Here is a 20614-nt window from a genome sequence, read left to right as displayed (position 1 = left end):
GCACATCATAGCAACTGGTTGAACAGTTAAGACACTTAGCATATTAGGCTTTTATTATATAGGATGATTCTGGAATTAGAAGCATTGGATCATTTGGCATAGTTCATGCACCAGCTAAGGTCCCTCTGAAGGCAATGGTGGCTTCTGCTTCTTACTCTTCCGCTTGTGCCACTAACACCTCCCTCTCCCTCTTCCCACTTCCTCTTTCTTATAGCCTTCCTTCCTTCATCCTTCCTCCCATCTTTCCTTCCACCGCCTTCCTTCTTTATAAACAGATTAATTGAAACATGATTCACATTCCATATGATTCACCTATTTACAGCAGACAATCAGTGGTTTTAGTACATTCAAAGAATTGCTCCAGCTAATCAAAGAGCAACAAATCTAATTTTAGAACATTTTATTATGAGTTAATTCCCATTACCCTTTCCTCTCCCCAAGCCCTAAGCAACAATTAATCTACTTTCTGTCTCTAAATTTGCCTGGCCTGAACCTTTGCTATAATGAAATCATAAGGTATGTGGTCTTTTGTGACTGGCTTTCTTAATGGCATATTTTCAAGGATCATTCATGTGTAGCATGAATGGTACTTCATACCTTTTTATGACCAAATAATATTCCAAGGTACAGATATGCCACATTTTGTTTATGTATTCATCAGTTCATGGGCATTTCAGTTGCCTGTTTTGTTTTTTGGGTTTTGTTTTTTTTTTTGGGGGGGGGGGTGTTGTGTGGGGTTTGTTTTTGTTTTTGTTTTTTAGCTATTATGAATAATGCATTCACATTCCTGAACATTCATTCACGCGCAAGTTTTTTGTGTGACTGTATATTTTCATTTCTCTTGGTTATATACCTAGCAGTGGGATTCCTGGGGCTTATCAACTCATGTGAACTGTCTTTAACATTTTGAGAAACTGCCAACCTGTTTTCCAAAGGAGCCGCCCCCTTTCACATGTGCACCAGCAGTGTATGCAGGTTCTGATTTCTCCACGTCCCCACCGTTCCTCTGAGTTTTCATGGGCGCCCCTCCCCAAGTCTCCTATCACCTTGAATGTGAAGGGCAGCAGGGCTTCCCAGGGCTTGGGTGGCCTTGCGTGGTAGCGGGTGTTTCTGATGTAGGCTCCAGCTGTAAGCAGTGTTGTCTGCTTCCCCAGGGTGGTGTTCAGATGCTTTTCCATTTGTACTGTGGATGTGTTAAAAAGTCAGGAAGTAAGGCAAACGGACCCAGACCAACTCCTTTTGGGGGAACTTTTTAGGCAACGGGGACTGTTAGAATCCCCGAGATAACTCCTGATGATACTAACCCTGGCAACTTCCGAGTATGTATGTAGACCCGAGAAAGTGGGATAACTCCGCTTGTTGGAACCAAAAGGTTTGCAAACGCGCCCGGGTTTCTCTGGTATGCACTGATGTCAGCAAATGCCCTGTGTGAAGCATGGATTGTTATCGCTGTAATTGTGGCTGGCGCAGGCTCTGAGAGCCAGGCCCTCTATTGCCTCAGAAGTAAGCCTGTCTTAGCAAGTGCTAGGGCAGTCGGCTTGCTTTCCCTCCTTCACTGTTGTAGAGGACGCGAGTTACGGTTGGAAGGCTTCATTGGAGTTGAAGTTATTATACTTAAGAGAAGCATTTCCTCTTTTTTTTTTAATCCCTTGCTAGAACCCCGGCTCACTGCAGTTCCTAAATGGAACAGTGCTTTGGGGACCTATGAAGAAGGCAGTCGGCAGGAATTGTTAATTGTTTCTAAAAATAACTCCAGGAGACAGGCTAATGGTAATGACTGGGTTCTGGCACTTTATGGTTATAGCAACCACTTTTATATATTTTGATTTCCTCCCCTAATGCTTAATTATCTCCATGTGGGCATTATGATGGTGTATCATTGAAAGTATTAAAAATTTAATTAATTGCTTGACAGTTATATCTTGTGGAAATTACAATAGTGGTAATCTTCAAATTGCAAATCCCACAATAAAGTGTAGCTACCAATTACAGATTTTAGTGTTTTTATATTCTCTAGCAACAAATTGCCAAGTCTAAAATAAAGTCAACTAAAGCATTCTGTTCCTTCCTGATCTCCACCATATATTCTACTGGAGGATTTTAAGCTGTATCATAGAGATGTGAGTAGAATCACAAATTTTTAAAAAAATATATTTAGATTAGGCAAATAATTTCATTATAAACCATAGAAGTCCACTATATACACTGTGTCAGTGTTTGCATTTTATTGTCTGACGGTGTAAACTTTTATTACTTTTCTATAAAATCATTGCTTATATTGGTTTATGGTGATTTTCTTACAATATCATTAGTTCTTTACTTGGATCTGGGGTTGTACCTGATATGATTACAGGTTAACATTTAGTTAATCTGAAAATGAATAGTTTTTTGAAAAATTATTTTTAATGGTCTTTTGACATTATAGAGCACTAAATCTAGCTGGTTTTTTAAATCTTGACATAAAAAGGAAAAAGAAAAGATTTTACATGATGCTTTAGTATTGTCTTCTCTGTCATTTCAGATAAGACCAGAAATCAGTCCTCCTGACGAGCTGGATGAAGATGAAGATGAGGAGGGTGATGAAAAGGATGTGGATCTTTCGATTGCTGGCTCTTGCTATCTCAAACTGTTGCCACTCACCTCACCTTTGGTGTTACCAGGTGACTTATTTACTTAATGGCAGGGAAGCTATCATTTTCCAGTGATTTTTACCTATCTGATTTAATCGTGTTCTTTTGTGATGTGTACATATTATAGCTTGCTTTAATCTTACATGCTCATTTTCTATCTGAAATGCAAAATGCCTCCATCTGTTCCATAGGACTGCTTGAGGTAGTATGGTATTCAAAATATACTGAATATGTTAGACTCAAATAAAATTGAACTGGAAAACTAGTTTAAAAACCATTTTTACTAAGAAATTAAAATGTATTTCAAATGCTAAATTTATTCTGTAAGATAAGTTTGCAGTGGGACTTTAAGTCACTGATTCAAATAACTGGTCATTGTCATATAAGGTAAGTGAAAAGATTATTAGAATCTTCCAAGATTTACTGGCTAGTGTCATCATTATAAATTTGTTCTAAAGAGAATTATTCCAAAGATGGTACCAATATTCAAGAACTAGAAATGAATGCCTTTAAAAAATAGATCGAATTGCATAGTCATTTAGTTTCAACATAAACTTTACAGAATCTTGGCATTTTAAAAAATATTCTAATTATTTCTAATTATTCTAATTCAGTATTAACCAACATTTTGCTGACCATGCATTATATATCCTGTCCCAGTTCTAGTTTGAATGTTCATGAATGTATAAATTTCTTAAAATTAAGTTCAATAAACACAAGAAATGTCATCTTATCTTCACAATCGTAATCTCACTAGCCTATAATGTTGAAAGATTTTTTCCTTGGTTTCATCCCACGTGGAGATTCCTGAGGAATTCAGCCAAATAAATATTACAAATTTCTAGACAAAGCTCCTGTCCCAAACCCCACCTCCTTTCATTAGGGAAAGCTGGATGGCACAGCTGAGACAAAGAGCTCACCCTTTCTTTTCTCCTGATGCCCAGAACAAGCCTTAAAGCCCAGGCTCCTGTCCTCTCTTCTGTTCTTCCCCACTTCCTACCTCAGGGCTCTCCAGAGTCTGGAACTTTTCGTGTAGTTAATAGTGAGTCAAAGTAAAAAGCCTGCATTTATCAGAGTGCCCCTTGTATCCTACAATAGCCTTAGGATGTTGTTCCCTCTTACATGGAACATGCGCGCGCGCGCACACACACACACACACACACACACACACACACACCTCTCACCCCTCACCCCCCGGGCTTGTGGTGGGAGAAGGGGGAAGACATTGGTTGCCAAGCGGTGCTGTTGTGTCTGACCTCCCAGTCGGTGGTGGCCATGAAGTGGCTCCTCTGCGTGCTTTGTCCTTGGTTATTGTTAGTGCCTTTCATTGAGAAAGAAGGGGAAGACTTGAGATCAACAATTGTATCTACTTGAGAAAATTCAGTACTTAGAATCAGGTGGGTAATCTAGAGGCTGCCTGCATCTGGCGAGCCATGTCAGCATGGCAGGGTTCTTCATTGTTCTGTGCCTCACTCTTCCTGGGATTACTCAAAAAGCAAACAAGACACCCAGGAAAGAGCACCAGCCAAAGGAGTGTATGCCCTGGAGGGTCCAGGGGGGATGATCCATATTAGGTCTCTGGGTGCAGTAAGTAGGCGGAAAGCCAGATCACACTGAGTAAGTGAATCCTGGCCCTTTTCTCCTCTTACTTTCAAGTAAACACAAATTCAATTGCAGAGTAAACTCAGTAATTTGCATTATTTTAATAGGGGTGTTATGGTATCAAATTTTTTGAAATAATTTTAGACTTACAAGAAGTCACAAAAACAGTTTAGAAAGTTTCTGTGTACTTTTACCCACCTGCTCCCAATTGCTAAAAGCCCACAAAGCCTTAGTTCATTATTAAAACCAGGAATTTCACATTGGTATGATATTAATAACTATAGACCTTTCAGATTTTACCAGGTTTTTTCATACATTATATAAACTTTTGGGATTAGCTTTTTTTTTTTTTTTTCCTCAGCCTGTTTTTGAATCCATCCAAACACTTGCCTGTCTGAATTGTTCTTTTTTATTACTGAGTAGTATTTCATTGTAGGATGTACTACAGTTTGTTTATCCACTCACCTGTTGAAAGACATTTGGGTTGTTTTAAAATTTTATATCTAACACTGCAACTTACAGCTTTTCAGCTCTTTTCAAATTCTCACCTGGTCAAAGACAGGGCAAAACGCTATGACAATGGAAAACATCCTAGCTGCTAGCTCAGTGGCTGGGGAGGACGGTGCTTTTTATATCAATTGCAGTCATGCCTTCATTTACACTATTCTCAGGGCTGGAGTTAATTTTAGAATCCTTAGTCCTCTGAAGAGCTTGCCAAGTAGAAAAATTTCCATTCCCGGGTTAGTCTATTGCACATGTGTACTTATCTCTTGACATGTATCAGCTTTGCCAGAAGAGGACCCTTCAGGGAAAGCATGAAATAACTCCTCTCATCATAGCACTAGTGTCCTCATACACGATGATCCTGGCTTCATTCTGAACAGCTGTGCTCACACTCATCTAGCTTGAAGCGGTCATGCACATGCATGTGAATGCAGGTATTGGGGTATATGGCCTGCAGTTGGATGTTCCTCGTCCCTGTCATTTCGATGATGTATTGATTAGGGTCTTGACAGGAAAGTCACATTCAGATGGAGCAACCGAGAGTTTAATAGAGACTATTTACAGTTATGTTATCAAGGTTAAAGGAAAATCACAAGCAACGGTGAATCATCCCAGCGTGGGATGATGTCCCTTAGCTAGAAGGTGTAAGGGGAGGTAGCAGTTAGGAGAGTGAGAGTCATAAGTAGGGGAGCCAGGCCTTCGTAAGAGGCATGCAGGCAACCGGTAGCCGTCCTGTAGGTGGGTGTCTGGGGGATACATGCCTGACCTCACAGTGTTTCCACCCTGTGACCTCCTGCCAGTGTTTCCCATTGGCTGCCAGAGAACAAGGGAGCCTGGTGATGCAGTTGTTAAAGGTCATTCTTCCAGGGCACAGAGCAGGCTGAGAGGGTGGAGGATGGGTCTGGAGGGGTAAATGGAAAGTATCCCATACAGTGTTCCCTGGGCTTTGACTGGAGAAATTTGGCTGCATCTTGAAGTATCTAGCATTGACAGAGCCAGGCACATAATAGATGCGCCAGTGAGCACTTTCCCTTTAATTTAATCATGTCTTTTAAAGAAGACTTTTAGATCTATTCAGAGTGAGATTCCAGTTTTATTGGGTGGATCCTTGCTTCTTGTCCCTATAATAAGAGGCACCTGCAGGAGTCTCCTTTTTTGTTTCCCATATGATTTGTTTAGTTTAAATGTGTTTGTTTCTGCATTGGGCAACCTCTAGTGGTTCTTAGGAAAATAACACTTGCATACAAACCTGCAGTCTTATCAAGTATTTTGTTTAGGTATCTATTGTCTTTTGATCCCACATTTCTGTGTTACCTTATAATAAGTAAACATGTCAAGCATAAAGATCTTGGGCTTAATTAGGACCACAAGCAAAGAAATAGTGAACCAATATTTTGCTTTTTAATAATTGTACTGATATTGCTACAGATGATTAAACTTCTGATAATATCAGCGCTTTTGATGTTATTCTAAGCGCAGTGAAAAACCATTGGAAGATGTTAGGGAGGGGATGACACACATTCTAGCTTGGATAGATGATGGTTTGTAGGGGTAGAAACCAAGAAATCCGTTTTTAAATTAGTCCAGATGAGGAAGAGAGAAGATAATGACTGGGCAAGTAGCAGTGAAAATGGGTGGATTTGGGATATATTTTAGAAGTTTGATGTAGAAGGACTTGCTGGTGGAGTACATATAAGGAGTGTGGGAAAGAAAAAAGTCAAGAATGACTAAGTTTTTAAGCTTTAGCAACTGGGTGCCCTGGTCTGACTTGGGGAAGAATAAAAAAGGATGGGAATCAAGAGTCCTCTTTTTACTTTGTGAAGTTTGGCCTGAAATAGGCTAAGTTACTGCTGCTGTGCTGGTGGTGGTGGGTGTGAGTTAAGACATGATTTCACTTACCTGTGGAATCTAACGAACACAATAAACTGATGAATAAAATAGAACCAGAAACATGGAACAGACTGGTGAATCTCAGAGGAAAGGTAGGGGCCGGAAGAGATTAAACAAAGAATTTATATGCATATTTACATTGCCCATGGACACAGACCATAGGGTGGTGAAGGCCTGGGATGGGGTGGGAGCCGGTTGGGGGGAGGGGGGGAATGGAGGGCAAAGGGGGAAAATGGGGGCAGCATCTGTAATAGTCTCAACAATAAAGATTTTTTTTAAAAGAATGAGTGTTTCTCTTCTAGCATACTGTAATGCTCTACTTTTAATTTCCTTTTATCTCTTTCAGCATTGGAGGAATTTTTTACATCGCTTGTGAAGCAAGAAATGGTGAATATGCCCCGTGGGGTATATCACTTGGCATTAAAAGGAGGTGCTCGCTCAGACCAAGGAAAGACTGTAGCAGGAATCCCCAATTTTATATTGAAAATGTATGAAACAAACAAGCAACCAGGTTTGAAACCTGGCCTTGCAGGTGAGCACAGTACATAGTATCCAGGTACGAGTTTTTAATGCATTGTTTTAACTCCCGTTTCCAGGCAGGCCGGAGTAGGGCATGGAAGGGCATTGCTGCTGCTGCTGACATGTAGGCCCAGCTGGATAAATGGCAAGAAGCAATCACATTTTAAAGGCACCGGAGAACTATAGAAGCAAAGATGGATAGATAGACAAAAAAAATCCAGAATAGGAGAACATTTTAGGGTTGTCCTCATCCCCAAGGAGGGTAGCCAGACTCTGGTTGTGAGCTAGGATTGGGGGTTGGCCAGGAAGGAAGCTAGAGAAACAGTGGAGCTCTTAGTGGTTCCCCTGGATGAAGGCGCTGTGCTGGTTAATTTTATGTGCCTTGATGGGGCTAAGAGATGCCGGATAGCTGCTGAAACATTTTGGGTGTGTCTGTGAGTGTGCTCAGAAGAGGTTAGCTTTGAGTCAGTAAACTGAGTAAAGATCACCAGGGTGTCCGGGCCCCAATGGAACAGGAAACCACGGGAGAGTGAATCTGCTCTTTGCTTGAACGGGTGCATCCATCTCCTGCCCCTGGACGTTGGCACCCCTGGTTCTCAGACTTTGGGACTTGGGCTGAATTATTCCTCTGGCTTCCCTGGTTCTCCAGCTCTCGGGTGTAGATTTCTTATTCTGTTTTGCTGAAGACTCTGACTAATATAGGAGACAAATTGGAGGTTTTCCTCAGAAGATTTTTGCTGAATTTTGAGTTTGCACTGAAAGCTAAAGAAGTAGGCTGATGCTTCGGGAAGGCCAAGTGAAATCTCCTTCCGTCTTGTGCTCAGGAGACAAGGACCAGCTAGGAGAGTGGGTCTGAAACAAAGCACAGGAGCAGGGAATTGGCCCTGATGAGGGGCAGCGCTTTTCACCCGAGTGCATTGCCTGGCCTGGCCTGGGCTGGGCTGGGGGCGGGACTTCAGGCTGGTGCAGGAGGCGGAGAAACCAGCAGAGACCTTGACATCTGTGTGGTGCCTGAGTGACAGAACGGGAGACTTGAGGAATCTCAAACACACAGCCCGTTTCTCCCTTCAGAATGACATTTGCCCAAATTTGGAGCTTGAAGGGATGGGAGAGTTAGAGGTGAGCCGGAAACCTGAGGACAGACCTGGCTCTCTCACAGTTATTCCATACTGAGGAGTCCCTTTAGGCTGTCAGTGGGAAGTCATGGGGAGTCCTGCCCTCGGAACAGGCTGAGCCAGACATGGGCTGGGATCCACCAGAGCTGTAGTTATGTCTAACCCAGTCCAGTCCCCGATTTGGTTGAGGAGATCAGTGCTTCCCTATCTGCTTAACAGGGAAGAGGAGGTTAGCATCATTTAGACTAAAATTTCTGTGGTTCTTTTTTTAAAAATATATATTTTTATTGATTCTTTTACAGAGAGGAAGGGAGAGGGATAGAGCGTTAGAAACATCGATGAGAGAGAAACATCGATCAGCTGCCTCCTACACACTCCCTACTGGGGATGTGCCCGCAACCAAGATACATGCCCTTGACCAGAATCGAACCTGGGACCCTTGGGTCTGCAGGCCAATGCTCTACCCACTGAGCCAAACTGGTTAGGGCTCTGTGGTTCTTTTATTTACTGTCCAGTATACAGTGAAGAATTACTAGACATATGAAAAAGGAAGAAGCTAGAAATGAAGGGGACATTTCACGGAGATAACGAAGTCACCCTATTAAGAAAATGTCACTATCCTAGTCAGTGCACACAAAATAGCATAGCTTCAAGATATATGATAAAAATTAGCAGAACTAAAAGATGAAATAGGCCTGCAGTAAAGATGGGAACTTTAAAACATAGTTTTCAATAGCTTGATGAATAAGTAGACAAATAAACTGTATAAGTTTACAAACTATCTGAACAACACTGTCAACAAACTTGACTTAATTGACAAAGAACAGCGATAGAATTCCTATGCTTTTCAACAGTACATGGGAAACTTACCAAACTGACCATATGGCAAACCATAAGCATCAAAAAATTTTAAAATACTGAAGTCATTAAGAGTCTGTCCTCTGATGACAATGGAACTAAGCTAAAAAATAAACACCCCAAAAATAACTAACTAGGATGTCTCCAGTAGCCTAGAAATTGAACAGGACACTGAGAAATAATCCAAGGATTAAACTAAATATCAAAATGGAAATCAGGAAATATTTTAAACTGAATGATAATGAAAATAAGCCATATCCCAACTGCTAAAACAGTGTTAGAAGGAAATTTATACTTTCAGTGAATATATTAGAAAACAAAAAAGGAAAATAATGACTGAAGCTTCTATCTCAAGAAGCTTTGAAAAGAACAAAAAATTAAATGTAATGAAAGGAAAGAAGAAGTAATAAGAAGAATAAAAACTAATGAATTAGAAAACATAAATTAAAGACAATGAGCAAAGCCAAAGTTGGTTCTTTGAAAAGCTTAACAAAATGATAAAGTCAGTGTAAGTTTGGATAATAAATTAGAGAAATATTGTTATCAGGAATAACAAAGGAGATACCACTTCAGAGCCTATAGCATTCAAAAAGATAAAGAATTTATAAAGAACCTTAGCCAGTAAATTTCGCAGTTTAGATAAGGTGTGGAAATTTATCAAAATATAAATCTTTACAAAACGGACAGGAGGATAAATAGACTGTATGAATAGTTTGATAATGTATTAAAGAAATTGAACCTCTAACAACCTTCCCACTGGTACTGAATAAAAACCATGGAGCACATGGCATCCTTGGTGAATTCCTCCCCAAAATTAAGGGAGCAATAGCAATGATATTTGTATTCAATGAACTCTAACAGAGAATAGGAGAAAAAAAACAAAAACTATGAGATTGGCATACTTTTTATACCAAAATCTGACAAGTACAAGAGGGAATATTACAAACCAATCTTTTCTTTGAACATAGTTACAAAAAAAGAAAAAAAAGAAAATTGAACTCAGCAATAGATACAAAAGATAATACATAACAATTAAATGGGGTCAATTTACTATTTAAAACTATAAGTCATTATATTAATAGAAAAAGGGAGAGCAATATTTAAATTATAGCAATAGATACAGAAAATATCTTTGAAAATTTACCTTCTATTCATGATTTTTAAAAAAAGATTCATATTAAACTTTGAATAGAAGAGAACTTTTTTTATTCTGATGAAAAACATCTACAGTTCCATTGTCGTACTTAGTACTCAGATACTGAGATTGGGGAAAAGATATGGATGTTTATTAGCATCACTGTTGTTCAGTATTGTAATGGAGGGCATAGCTAGTGTGATAAGCCAAAAAAAAAGAAGAAGAAGAAGAAAGGCAATAAGGGTTAGAAAGGAAGAAATAAAATAGTCATTATGTGCAGATGACATGATTATATACATAGAAAATTCAAATTTATCTACATATTAGGGTTGATAAATGAATTCAGCAAGATTAATGCATATATACAAAAGTCAACATATTAAAAATCAGTGATAATTGAAAAAGGTTTTTAAAAATTAAAGAAATAAAAGTCACTAAGAAAATGCCCCAAAAAATCAGTGATATATTTTATATACCATAACAAAAAATAAATAAAATTTGAAAACACTATCATTTACAGTAGCATCAAAAAATATTGCTTACCCAAAGTAAATTTATCAAAAAGTATGTAAAACCCTTATGCTGGAAGCTACAGACATTATGAAGAAAAATTTTAAAAATTCTAACAAATGGAATGATATACAATATCTATGGACTTGAAGGCTGTGTTGTAAAAATGTCAATTTTCTTTAAATTGATATGTGGATTCAACCCAATCCAAATCAGTATCCCGATAGGTGGTTGTTGTTTTTCTTTGAAACTGACAAGTAGATTCTAAAATTTGTGTGAAAATGAACAGATAGCCAAGGTAATCTTGGAGAATCAAAACAAAGTAGGAGGATTTACATTACCACATGTCAAGACTTTTTATGAAACCACAATAATTGACAGTGTGGGGTTGGTGCAAGGATAGACAAACGGGCCAGTGGAAGACTATTGCAGACCCACATAATAGGGCCACAGATTTATTACAAAGGTGGCACTGTAGAGCTGTGGAGAAAAGGGGTCTTTATCACAAATGGTTCTATAATGAAAAACTCCTGTTATAAAAATAGTGACAAATTATATTAAAATCAGGGACATGTGTTAATCAAAATATACCTTGAAGAGAGTGAAAAGACAAGCCACAAAATGCAAGAGAGTATTATACATGTGTCTGATGTAGAGCTCATATCTAGCATATATAATGAATTTTTGCATATTAATAAAATATAATGAATTTTTGCAAATTAATAAAATATAATGAATTTTTGCAAATTAATAAGAAAAAGACAATCAGAAAACAGTAAAAAGAATTGAACACACCCTTTAAAATGAGAGTATTTGGCCGAAACCGGTTTGGCTCAGTGGATAGAGCGTCGGCCTGAGGACTGAAAGGTCCCAGGTTCGATTCCGGTCAAGGGCATGTACCTGGGTTGCGGGCATATCCCCAGTAGGAGATGTGCAGGAGACAGCTGATCGATGTTTCTCTCTCATCGATGTTTCTAACTCTCTATCTCTCTCCCTTCCTCTCTGTAAAAAATCAATAAAATATATATATTAAAAAAATATATTAAAAAAAATAAAATAAAATAAATAAAATGAGAGTATTTAAATGTTCAATGAACATATGAGTAAACAATCAACATAGTCATCAGAGAGATACAAATTAAAACCTCAATAAGATACCACCACATATTTAACAGATTGGCTAAAATGAAAAAGAGATGGAAAATACAAAGAATTGGCAAATATGTGGAGCAATGGTTACATGTTAGTACAACCACTTTGGAAAACTTGTATTGAAATCATTTACACTGTTACCCAGCTATTTCATTCTTAGGGACAGACCCGAATGAAGTCATTAGGAGACACACACTGTAATGTGCATAGCAGCACTATTTGAGTAGCCCTAAACTTGGAAGCCATCTAAATGCCTGTTGACAGTAAAATGAATAAATAAATCGTGGTACGTTCACATGATGGAGTATTATTCAGCAGTGACTGCCAATAACTGTGAATGATTATTGCAATGACTATATTGAGTGAAAGAAGCCAGATTTTTAAAAAGCCATTTTACAGTCTAATTCTATTAACATAAAGTAGTGAAGTAGGCAAAGTGGGTACTAGAAGGTTGCTACCTTTGGGACAGGAGTGCATGTGACTGGGAGCAGACATGGGGAAAGGCTTCTGGGGTATTAACAGTGTTTTGTTTCTTGATCTGGGTGATGGTCAGACTTGTTTGTTCAGTTTGTGAAAATTCATTGAGCTCTGTATGCCTATTACATGTGCACTTTTCTCTATGTGTACCATACTTCAAAAAGAGATGTTTAAAAATGTAACGATCTCTGTTTTAAATTACCTTACCCCTTGAATGTGTCTTTTCATTGGCTCAGAATTACCCAGGTAGTTTCCAAGACTACCCTCGCTCACTCTAGCACTTGGCTGCCTGCCCTTGCATTTCCATTGACACTGGGGCCAGCGGGAGCTGGAAGCTCAGTTTTGAGAACTTGGTTGACAAGAGTGGGAAGGAGTGGTCAGAGAAGGGTGAGAGGAGACTGGAGGGGAAAGGGGAGAATGAATGTACGTGAGTGCAGGTATGAGGAAAAACTTGTCCACTTGTAGGTATAAACTAAGGAACCCAGGTTTTATCAGGATTCAGAAATGATATGTGCAAGCACTTCTCTTTAATTGGAATTTATTTTTTAAAGCTTAATAGAATCTCTTAAGTAACAGTTTATAAAATTTAAAGTGTCATGAATTGCAAATTTATTCACTTATTTACAAATGAATAAAGCTTGTAAATAAGTGATAGTTTATAACTTTTATATCTTCTATTTTTTTATGAATTTTTTTTCTGTTTTTTTTTTTTTAATATACTTTATTGATTTTCACAGAGAGGAAGGGAGAGGGACAGAGAGCCAGAAACATCAATGAGAGAGAAACATCGACCAGCTGCCTCCTGCACACCCCCCACTAGGGATGCGCCCGCAACCAAGGCACATGCCCTTGACCAGAATCGTACCTGGGACCCTTCAGTCCGCAGGCCAACGCTCCATCCACTGAGCTAAATTGGTTTGGCTATTTTTTTCTTTCCTTAGACACCAATAGCCAAATATAATTTGCTTAGCACATTCTTTTAATTCATAAATATCTAGATCCAGATTGATTAAATATTGATTACTGTGAATCTGATAAAGTTTTTTCATAAGAAATGCTTTTATGTTTTCTTTAAGGGGGTATGTTGTTTTGTTACGATGTTTCAATGTATCAGAGTAAAGATGGCAAACCTTTGAATCGACTGATGGCCAGTAGAGGGCGAAGTTTCAAGCAGACCTCACTTGCTCTGGTGCATGAGGTAGGTGCCTGCCCACACCCTAAGAGGATCTTCTTCCCTGTTTGTTTTGGGATTTTCCTCCTTACTTTATGCTCGTGAGATTTTGTGTCTATTTAGAAATAATTTTTCTCTTTATCATAATTAAGTTGTTTTTAAAGGTAAGCAAAATAGCTGACTCTCTAAAACATTTTGATATGTTTCTGAGAGAAACTGGCCTGCTTCCCCTAGGGCTTAACCTAAAATTTGAGAAAAGAACCTAGGAATTTGACTTATTTCATCAATGTTTAACGTCCATTGTAAAGAATAAAAACTAACTTCTTATTCAAAGAAATTATCTGGTGTGTTTATTCTAATCTTTTGCAATTATGTAGGCCACCAGTATTTATATTTTTGAAGGTCAGGGAATTAAAAGTAAATAAACATGTTTAGGTTAAAAAACAACAGCTTTGGTTTTAGTGTTTAGTTTACTTTTAGGCTACCTTTTTTAAATAAAGCTATCTGATGTCATTACGTGATTTGCATGAAACCAGATCATTACAAATTATAGCAACACCTGAGGGAAGTGGGAAGCTGGGAAGTACTTGTGAGATGTGTGGTGTGTTGTTGTTTTTTATTTTTTTCTGGCAGTGCTCATTCAAGTGTATATAAATGAAAAGACATGAATGAATAACAAAATATCACAGCAAAGACGATTATCTAATATAGATGTAATTTATATAGCAACTATAAATAAAGCCAAATTATTTTATAAAAAGTTAGTGGGGGCTTAGGAGCGGGGTGGAGGGGGTCAATGGGGAAGAATAGGGATATCAGTAACACTTTCAACAATAAAGATAAATAAATAAAAAAGTTAATGGAGATTATGTAAAAATAGTTAGGGCTTCTACACTATGTTTGTATTAAATCTTATATTGATGCACAATTTATAAATCTTGGTAACATTAATTTGGTTTGATTATATTCTGAGTGTATACCAGTGACCACCAGTTAGCAAAAGTGGTTTTTAAAGACCCATCTTTATTTTATGCCACTTAGAATTCTGTGACTATTTGGTTCAGAACCATATTTGTCTAATATCGTGTCTTCATTTAACTAAGGAGGGAAGAAAGATCTAGGAAGAGCAGTGTTTCTCTAGGAAGAAGAAAAGTTTAATGTTATGAAAGAGGGAAAAACAGGTGATTTCTGGATATGTTTTCCCTAGCATCTTAGTGGGTGTGGAGATGGGAGAAATTTGGTACCTTTTTGTGTTTTTAAGCTGTGCACTTAGTAATTTGAAGGATAATAAAAGTATTGAATATTACTGGACAGCTGATTTTAAAATCTGAACAGAAACAAGAAAAAGTGCGAATGTGAAATAATAATAGGTAGTAACCAGCTCAGGCACTTTAAAAATTGCTATAATATATGAATTCATTTAATATCTACATCAACACTGTGAGATTGGTGCTGTTACTGTGCTAGAAACCATGGAGCTAGTAAGGAGAGGAGCCTGGAAATGGAACCCAAACCAAATCACTCCATGGTCCTTAAACTGCCGCGTACCCTCCCAAGTTCAGCAGAGAGCATTTACTAGTAAAAACACCTTTGGGTCTTTCCAAGATGCCCCTGGTATTTCCTAACTCTTCTTGCTTCTGGCCCTTTTATTGCTGCAGTCCATGTGATGGTTTTCTAGCCTAAGTTTCTTCAAACTCTGCTTTGCTTTCCACTGCTACTTTATGCTGAGTCTTTTTATTAAAAAACAAAAAACAAAACTGTCATGAATGTTTCAATGTGTTTACTGGATTCAGTAATTAATTCATCCATTGATGGATCTTTGGGTTGTTTCCAGTTTGGGGTAGTTATGACTAAAGCTGCTATAAACATTCTCATACAGGATATGTGGGTAGTGGTTTCCCTTTTGTGTTTCCTTCATGACTATTGATTATTCCTTAGTGACTAATGACTTTAGTGTCTGATTTTTTCATATATTTGTCATGCATACCTATTCCTCCTGGGGTGTCTTAATTCTTACCCATCTTTAATCAGGTATTTTTTTTTTATATTTTCTGGGTATAACTTATTAGAAATGTGTTTTGCACATGTTTTTTACCTAATCTGTAACTTGTTTTTTTTATTTGCTTAACAGTGTCTTTTGGTGAGCAGATTTTTAGTTTTGAAGAATTCCAGTTTATCAAGTTTTTGGTTTTTTTGTTTTGTTTTTTATGGTTCTTGTTATTTGTCTAACCCAAAGTCTCAAAGATTTTCTTTTTTCTATTATATTTTTTTATTTTAAAAAATTGAGGTATGACTCATATGTACCATAAAATATACCTATTTAAAGTGTACAGTTCAGTGGTTTCAATATATTTATAGTTATCACCACAATCAATTATAGATATTTTCAACACACCAAAAAGAAACTCTGTACCCATTAGTGGTCATTCTCCATTTTCCTCAATTTCCAGCCTGTAGCAACCACTCATCCACTTTCTGTCTCTATAGATCTACCTGTTTTTGACATTTCATATAAATGGAATTATACAACATGTGGTCTTTTTTGTCTTTTTTTTTTTACTTAGCATAATGCTTTCAAGTTTCATATATACTGTTGCATGTATCAGTACTTCATATCTTGTATGGCTGAATAATATTTCATTATGTGAATATGCTATAGATATTTTATCCATTAATCACTTGCTGATCTCCTATATTTTCTTGTAGAAGTTTTATAACTTAAGGTTTACATCTTCGCCTATGATCTACTTGAGTTAATTTTTCCTAAGGTCTGAGTTACATTTGTTGAATATGCCATCCTTCATCTCGGCACCTTTGTCAGTAATCATTTGTCCATAGATATGTGGGTTATATCTGTACTCAATCTATTCCATTGATCTATGTGTGTATAGTATCATCAAGACCACACAAGTTAATTACTATTGCTTTATAATAAATCTTGAAATCAACTAATGTGACTCTTGCAGTTATTTTGTTTTGCTTTTAAATTTGACTTAGGCCCTTTGCTTTCCCATATAAATTTTAAATCAGCTTTGAGAAACCACAAAAATCCCTGCTGCAGTTTTGATTGGAAATGCCTTGAATCTGTAGATCTATTTGGGCTCTCTCAAACTGACGTCTTAACAATACCGAGTCTTTCAAACCATGCACAAGATACGTCTTTTGATTATTTCAGGTCAGTTATCTTGTTACAAATCTTGCACATATTTTGATAAATTTTATAAATATTGCATATCCTAAGTATTTTGGTGCTAATGCAATTCGACTTTTTTGTGTTAATTTCTGACTGCTTACTACTAGTGTATAAACATATAATTGATACTTTTCTATGACTTTACTAAAGTCACTTATGTAGTCTTGTAGTTTTTTTGTAGGTTCTTTTTGTTATACATTGTAATAATGCCTGTGAATAGAGATGGTCTTAATTTCTTTTTGATTTGTATTTCTTCTTTCTTTCTTTTTTTTTTTTTTCCTAATTGATCTGTGTAGGGCCTTCCAGTACCATGCTGAATAGGAGTAGTGTGAGAAGACTTTTTTGTGCACAGTCTTTGGGTGAAAGCAATTAGTGTCTGAACATTAAACATGGTGTTAGTACAGAGTTTTTGTCGATATTCTTTATTGGGTGGACAGACTTTCCTTGTATTCCTAAATTGCTGGGCGTTGGTTCCCGGCCCCCTCACAAATGGATGGGAGTTTTATAAAATGTTTTTTTTTCACATCTTTTGATATGATTGTATACTTTTTTAGTTTGTTAATATGAGGAATTATTTTGGTAGATTTTTCTATTGTGAACCAAACCTGCATTGCTGGGATAAACGCCACTTGATCATATATATTATCCTACGTATGCATTGCTGAATTTGATTTGCTAACAAAATTTTGTTAGGAATTTTTGAATTTATGCTCATGAGGTATATTGTTGTATAGTATCCGTGAAATATCTTTGTTTGGTGTGTTGTCAGGGTAATGCTATCCGAATAAATAATTCTGTTAATGTTTGGTAGAATATTCCAGTGAAACCATCTAGACTTAGAGATTTCTTTAGGAATGTTTGTGACTACAAATTTAATTTATTTAATATATGAGAGCATGCATTTATTTTATCTATCTATCACCAGTCCATCCATATCTATCCATCTATCCACCATCCCTCCTAGTCCTGAAAGAGGATTTGGGTGGCCCACCATATACGACAATTAGTGTCTGTCTGCTCTTTTAAAGCGTAAAGCTCATAAAATCAGGGAGGTATTTTTTTGGTCACATGTAGCTCCGTGCTGGTATTGGTGTGACATGGTAGACACTTCATAAATGTTTGTTGCATGTGTTGTGTTTTATATGTGCATTTAGTGGCATAGCTTCCTTTCCCCAGAAATGTTATTAAATTGGTGGTGAATCTGATAATTGTTGAAGTCTTACTAGGAAAAGACATTGTCATTTGAACAAGCTCTTAAGTACTGTTTTGTGTTATTATTCATTTATATGGTTTAGCCTCTCCTCCTTGCCAAAGATTACATATTCCTATAGGACAGCGGTTCTCAACCTATGGGTCGTGACCCCTTTGGCGGTCGAACAACCCTTCCACAGGGGTCGCCTAAGGCCATCCTGCATATCAGATATTTACATGACGATTCATAACAGTAGCAAAATTACAGTTATGAAGTAGCAACAAAAGTATTTTATGGTTGGGGTCACAACATGAGGAACTGTATTTAAGGGGCCAGAAGGTTGAGAACCACTGCTATAGGATATTCTGTAGCCTTCTTAATGCCTATAGCTCTTGGTGGGTGAATGAGTGAACAAATGGGTAACAGAACTTTGTTTTGTATGTTCAAGAAATATGCTCTTCATATTTTGAAGTGTGTTTCGCTTTATTTAATTGTCAATATTTCTCAATAACTATGTTAGTTAAATTAAGTAATTTTCAGTGTCATGGAGAACTAGCTAATTAAAGTAATCTGTGATGAATTCTTTTGGAAAATGTTATATCCTGTTCTTTTGAGGGGGAAATTCATTTTTTCATTGACTTTTCTTTTTTTTTTTTTTTTTTTTTTTTAATATATTTTATTGATTTTTCACAGAGAGGAAGGGAGAGAGATAGAGAGAGTTAGAAACATCGATGAGAGAGAAACATCGATCAGCTGCCTCCTGCACATCCCCCACTGGGGATGTGCCCGCAACCCAGGTACATGCCCTTGACCGGAATCGAACCCGGGACCTCTCAGTCCGCAGGCTGACGCTCTATCCACTGAGCCAAACCGGTTTCGGCTCATTGACTTTTCTTGATGTGAAACTCTCCCGTGTTTCTTTTCGAAGCTACACAGATTGATCCAAATCTGATAGGGTTTGATCTGACCACCAGGAGCAGTTCTGCATACAGTAGCCTTCCCTTATCAATGGGGGATACGTCCCAAGAGCCCCACGGGAGCTCCTGAAACCACAGAGAGCACTAAACCCTATATATATACTATGCTTTTTCCTATACTTATCTATGATAAAGTTTAATTTGTAAGTTAGCACAGTAAGAGATTAGCAACAATAATAAAATAGAATGATTATAACAATATACTCTAATAAAAGTTGTATGAATATGATCTGTCTCTCAAAATACCCTATTGTACTCTATTCACCCTTATTCTTGCAATGATGTGAGTTGATACAATTTTTACATAATGAGATGGAGTGAGGCAAATGATGCAGGCATAATGACATGGTGGAGGCTACTATGAGGGGCACGTGAACACAAGCATTGTGACACTGTAACAGTCCAGCTGACAACTGAGACCGCTGCTAAGAGCCTGGACAAAGGGACGATTTACATCCTGGCTGGGGTGCAGCAGGAAGCGTGAGGTTTTATTGCACTGCTTAGAAGGGTGCTCAGTTTAAAACTTATGAATCATTTATAGAATTTTCCATTTAATGTTTTCAGACTGCAGTTAACTATGGTAACTAAAACCTCAAAAAGTAAAACTGCACATAAGGGGGGACTACCATCACACGCTCCTGTTTAGATTTCTTTAAAACTGAGTGTCCTCTCTCTCTTTGCTCCTTTGACCAGGAGACAAGCAGGGGTCATTTCAGATCTTCCAGGGCTTGTCCCAGCGCAAGGGGCTGTCCCCTTCTGTTATGATTTGTAACTGCCCCTTCTCTTCCGGAAACTAACTTGGCAGCTGTTGATGAGGAAGTTGAAGGTGAATGACAGACTCCTTCCCTGTCTTGTCATCCATTGGCATTTCTAATTCTGACATGACACTCCCCTAAATGGAGTGATACAGGTTTGTCCCTGGATGAGAATGCCAGTCCTGCCTCATTATTTCTCCCATCTTCCGGCACATGCAGAGTGTCCTGATCCTGCTGCTGCTACCCAGTCATATTTCTATGTGAGCATTAGACAGTGTGTTCTTCTCTCATTTTTACTTCAGGGGAACCTTATCTGGTCTTATTGGTGGCACTACTCTGAATGAAATCTTTGTTTCTAAATTCCCTTTTGTATTGATTGTCATTTGGTTATTTTTACCTTATAAATTAATTTTGTTTTTCTTCTGCCTCCTTTACATTTTTTTCCTAGGTGCCCAAAAGTACATGTGATATATAACACATTATTTGAAATATAAGGAGTGTGTTTGCCTTTTCTTTCAGTTTCTTATTTATTTAAAACCCTATCTATCTTATGAAGAACATCATGTATAGCCATTCATGCAATATGAGACAATTAGGTGAAAATTCTGAATAATGATTGGGAGAAGTAGTGTCTGTGCTTATTATACATTCCCCTTAGAAAACACTGTGAAAAGTGTGGTTTGCTGTATTTTAGAGACTCCATAATTACCATGTGATGTGAGTTGTTATGGTAACTGGGTTTCCCCCCTCCTATTAAATAACGGAGTAAATGATTGCTTGAGATGTGATTGAATTGTCAGCTTTCAAGCTGATTTACCCTAATGGGGTTGCGGGGGGGGGGGGGGAAGAAAGGTAAACTGATGGGAAAGAATGAACGAGGGAGGAAGGGGTGAACGAGAGAGAGAGTTTTAAATGTCCAGAAACACCTACAAAG

The 20614-nt window shown here is 37.6% G+C and overlaps 1 protein-coding gene across 2 annotated transcripts in view; it reads left to right on the top strand.

Annotated features, from left to right (window-relative positions):
* The window catches only part of FOCAD (focadhesin), a 287833-nt gene that overhangs the window by 183556 nt on the left and 83663 nt on the right, over nucleotides 1-20614 (top strand). For both annotated transcript variants that reach the window (XM_081103496.1, XM_081103497.1), the window contains exons 19-21: nucleotides 2522-2660; nucleotides 6973-7158; nucleotides 13469-13590. In XM_081103496.1, the coding sequence (XP_080959622.1) occupies nucleotides 2522-2660; nucleotides 6973-7158; nucleotides 13469-13590 (447 nt within the window). The remainder of the gene's footprint in view (nucleotides 1-2521; nucleotides 2661-6972; nucleotides 7159-13468; nucleotides 13591-20614) is intronic.

This window comes from Myotis nattereri (genome assembly GCF_964212035.1).
Source record: "Myotis nattereri genome assembly, chromosome: 12".
In the NCBI taxonomy this organism is placed as follows: Eukaryota; Metazoa; Chordata; class Mammalia; order Chiroptera; family Vespertilionidae; genus Myotis; species Myotis nattereri.
Note: the sequence above shows the minus strand (reverse complement) of the source record. Positions and strands in the feature narration are given on the sequence as shown.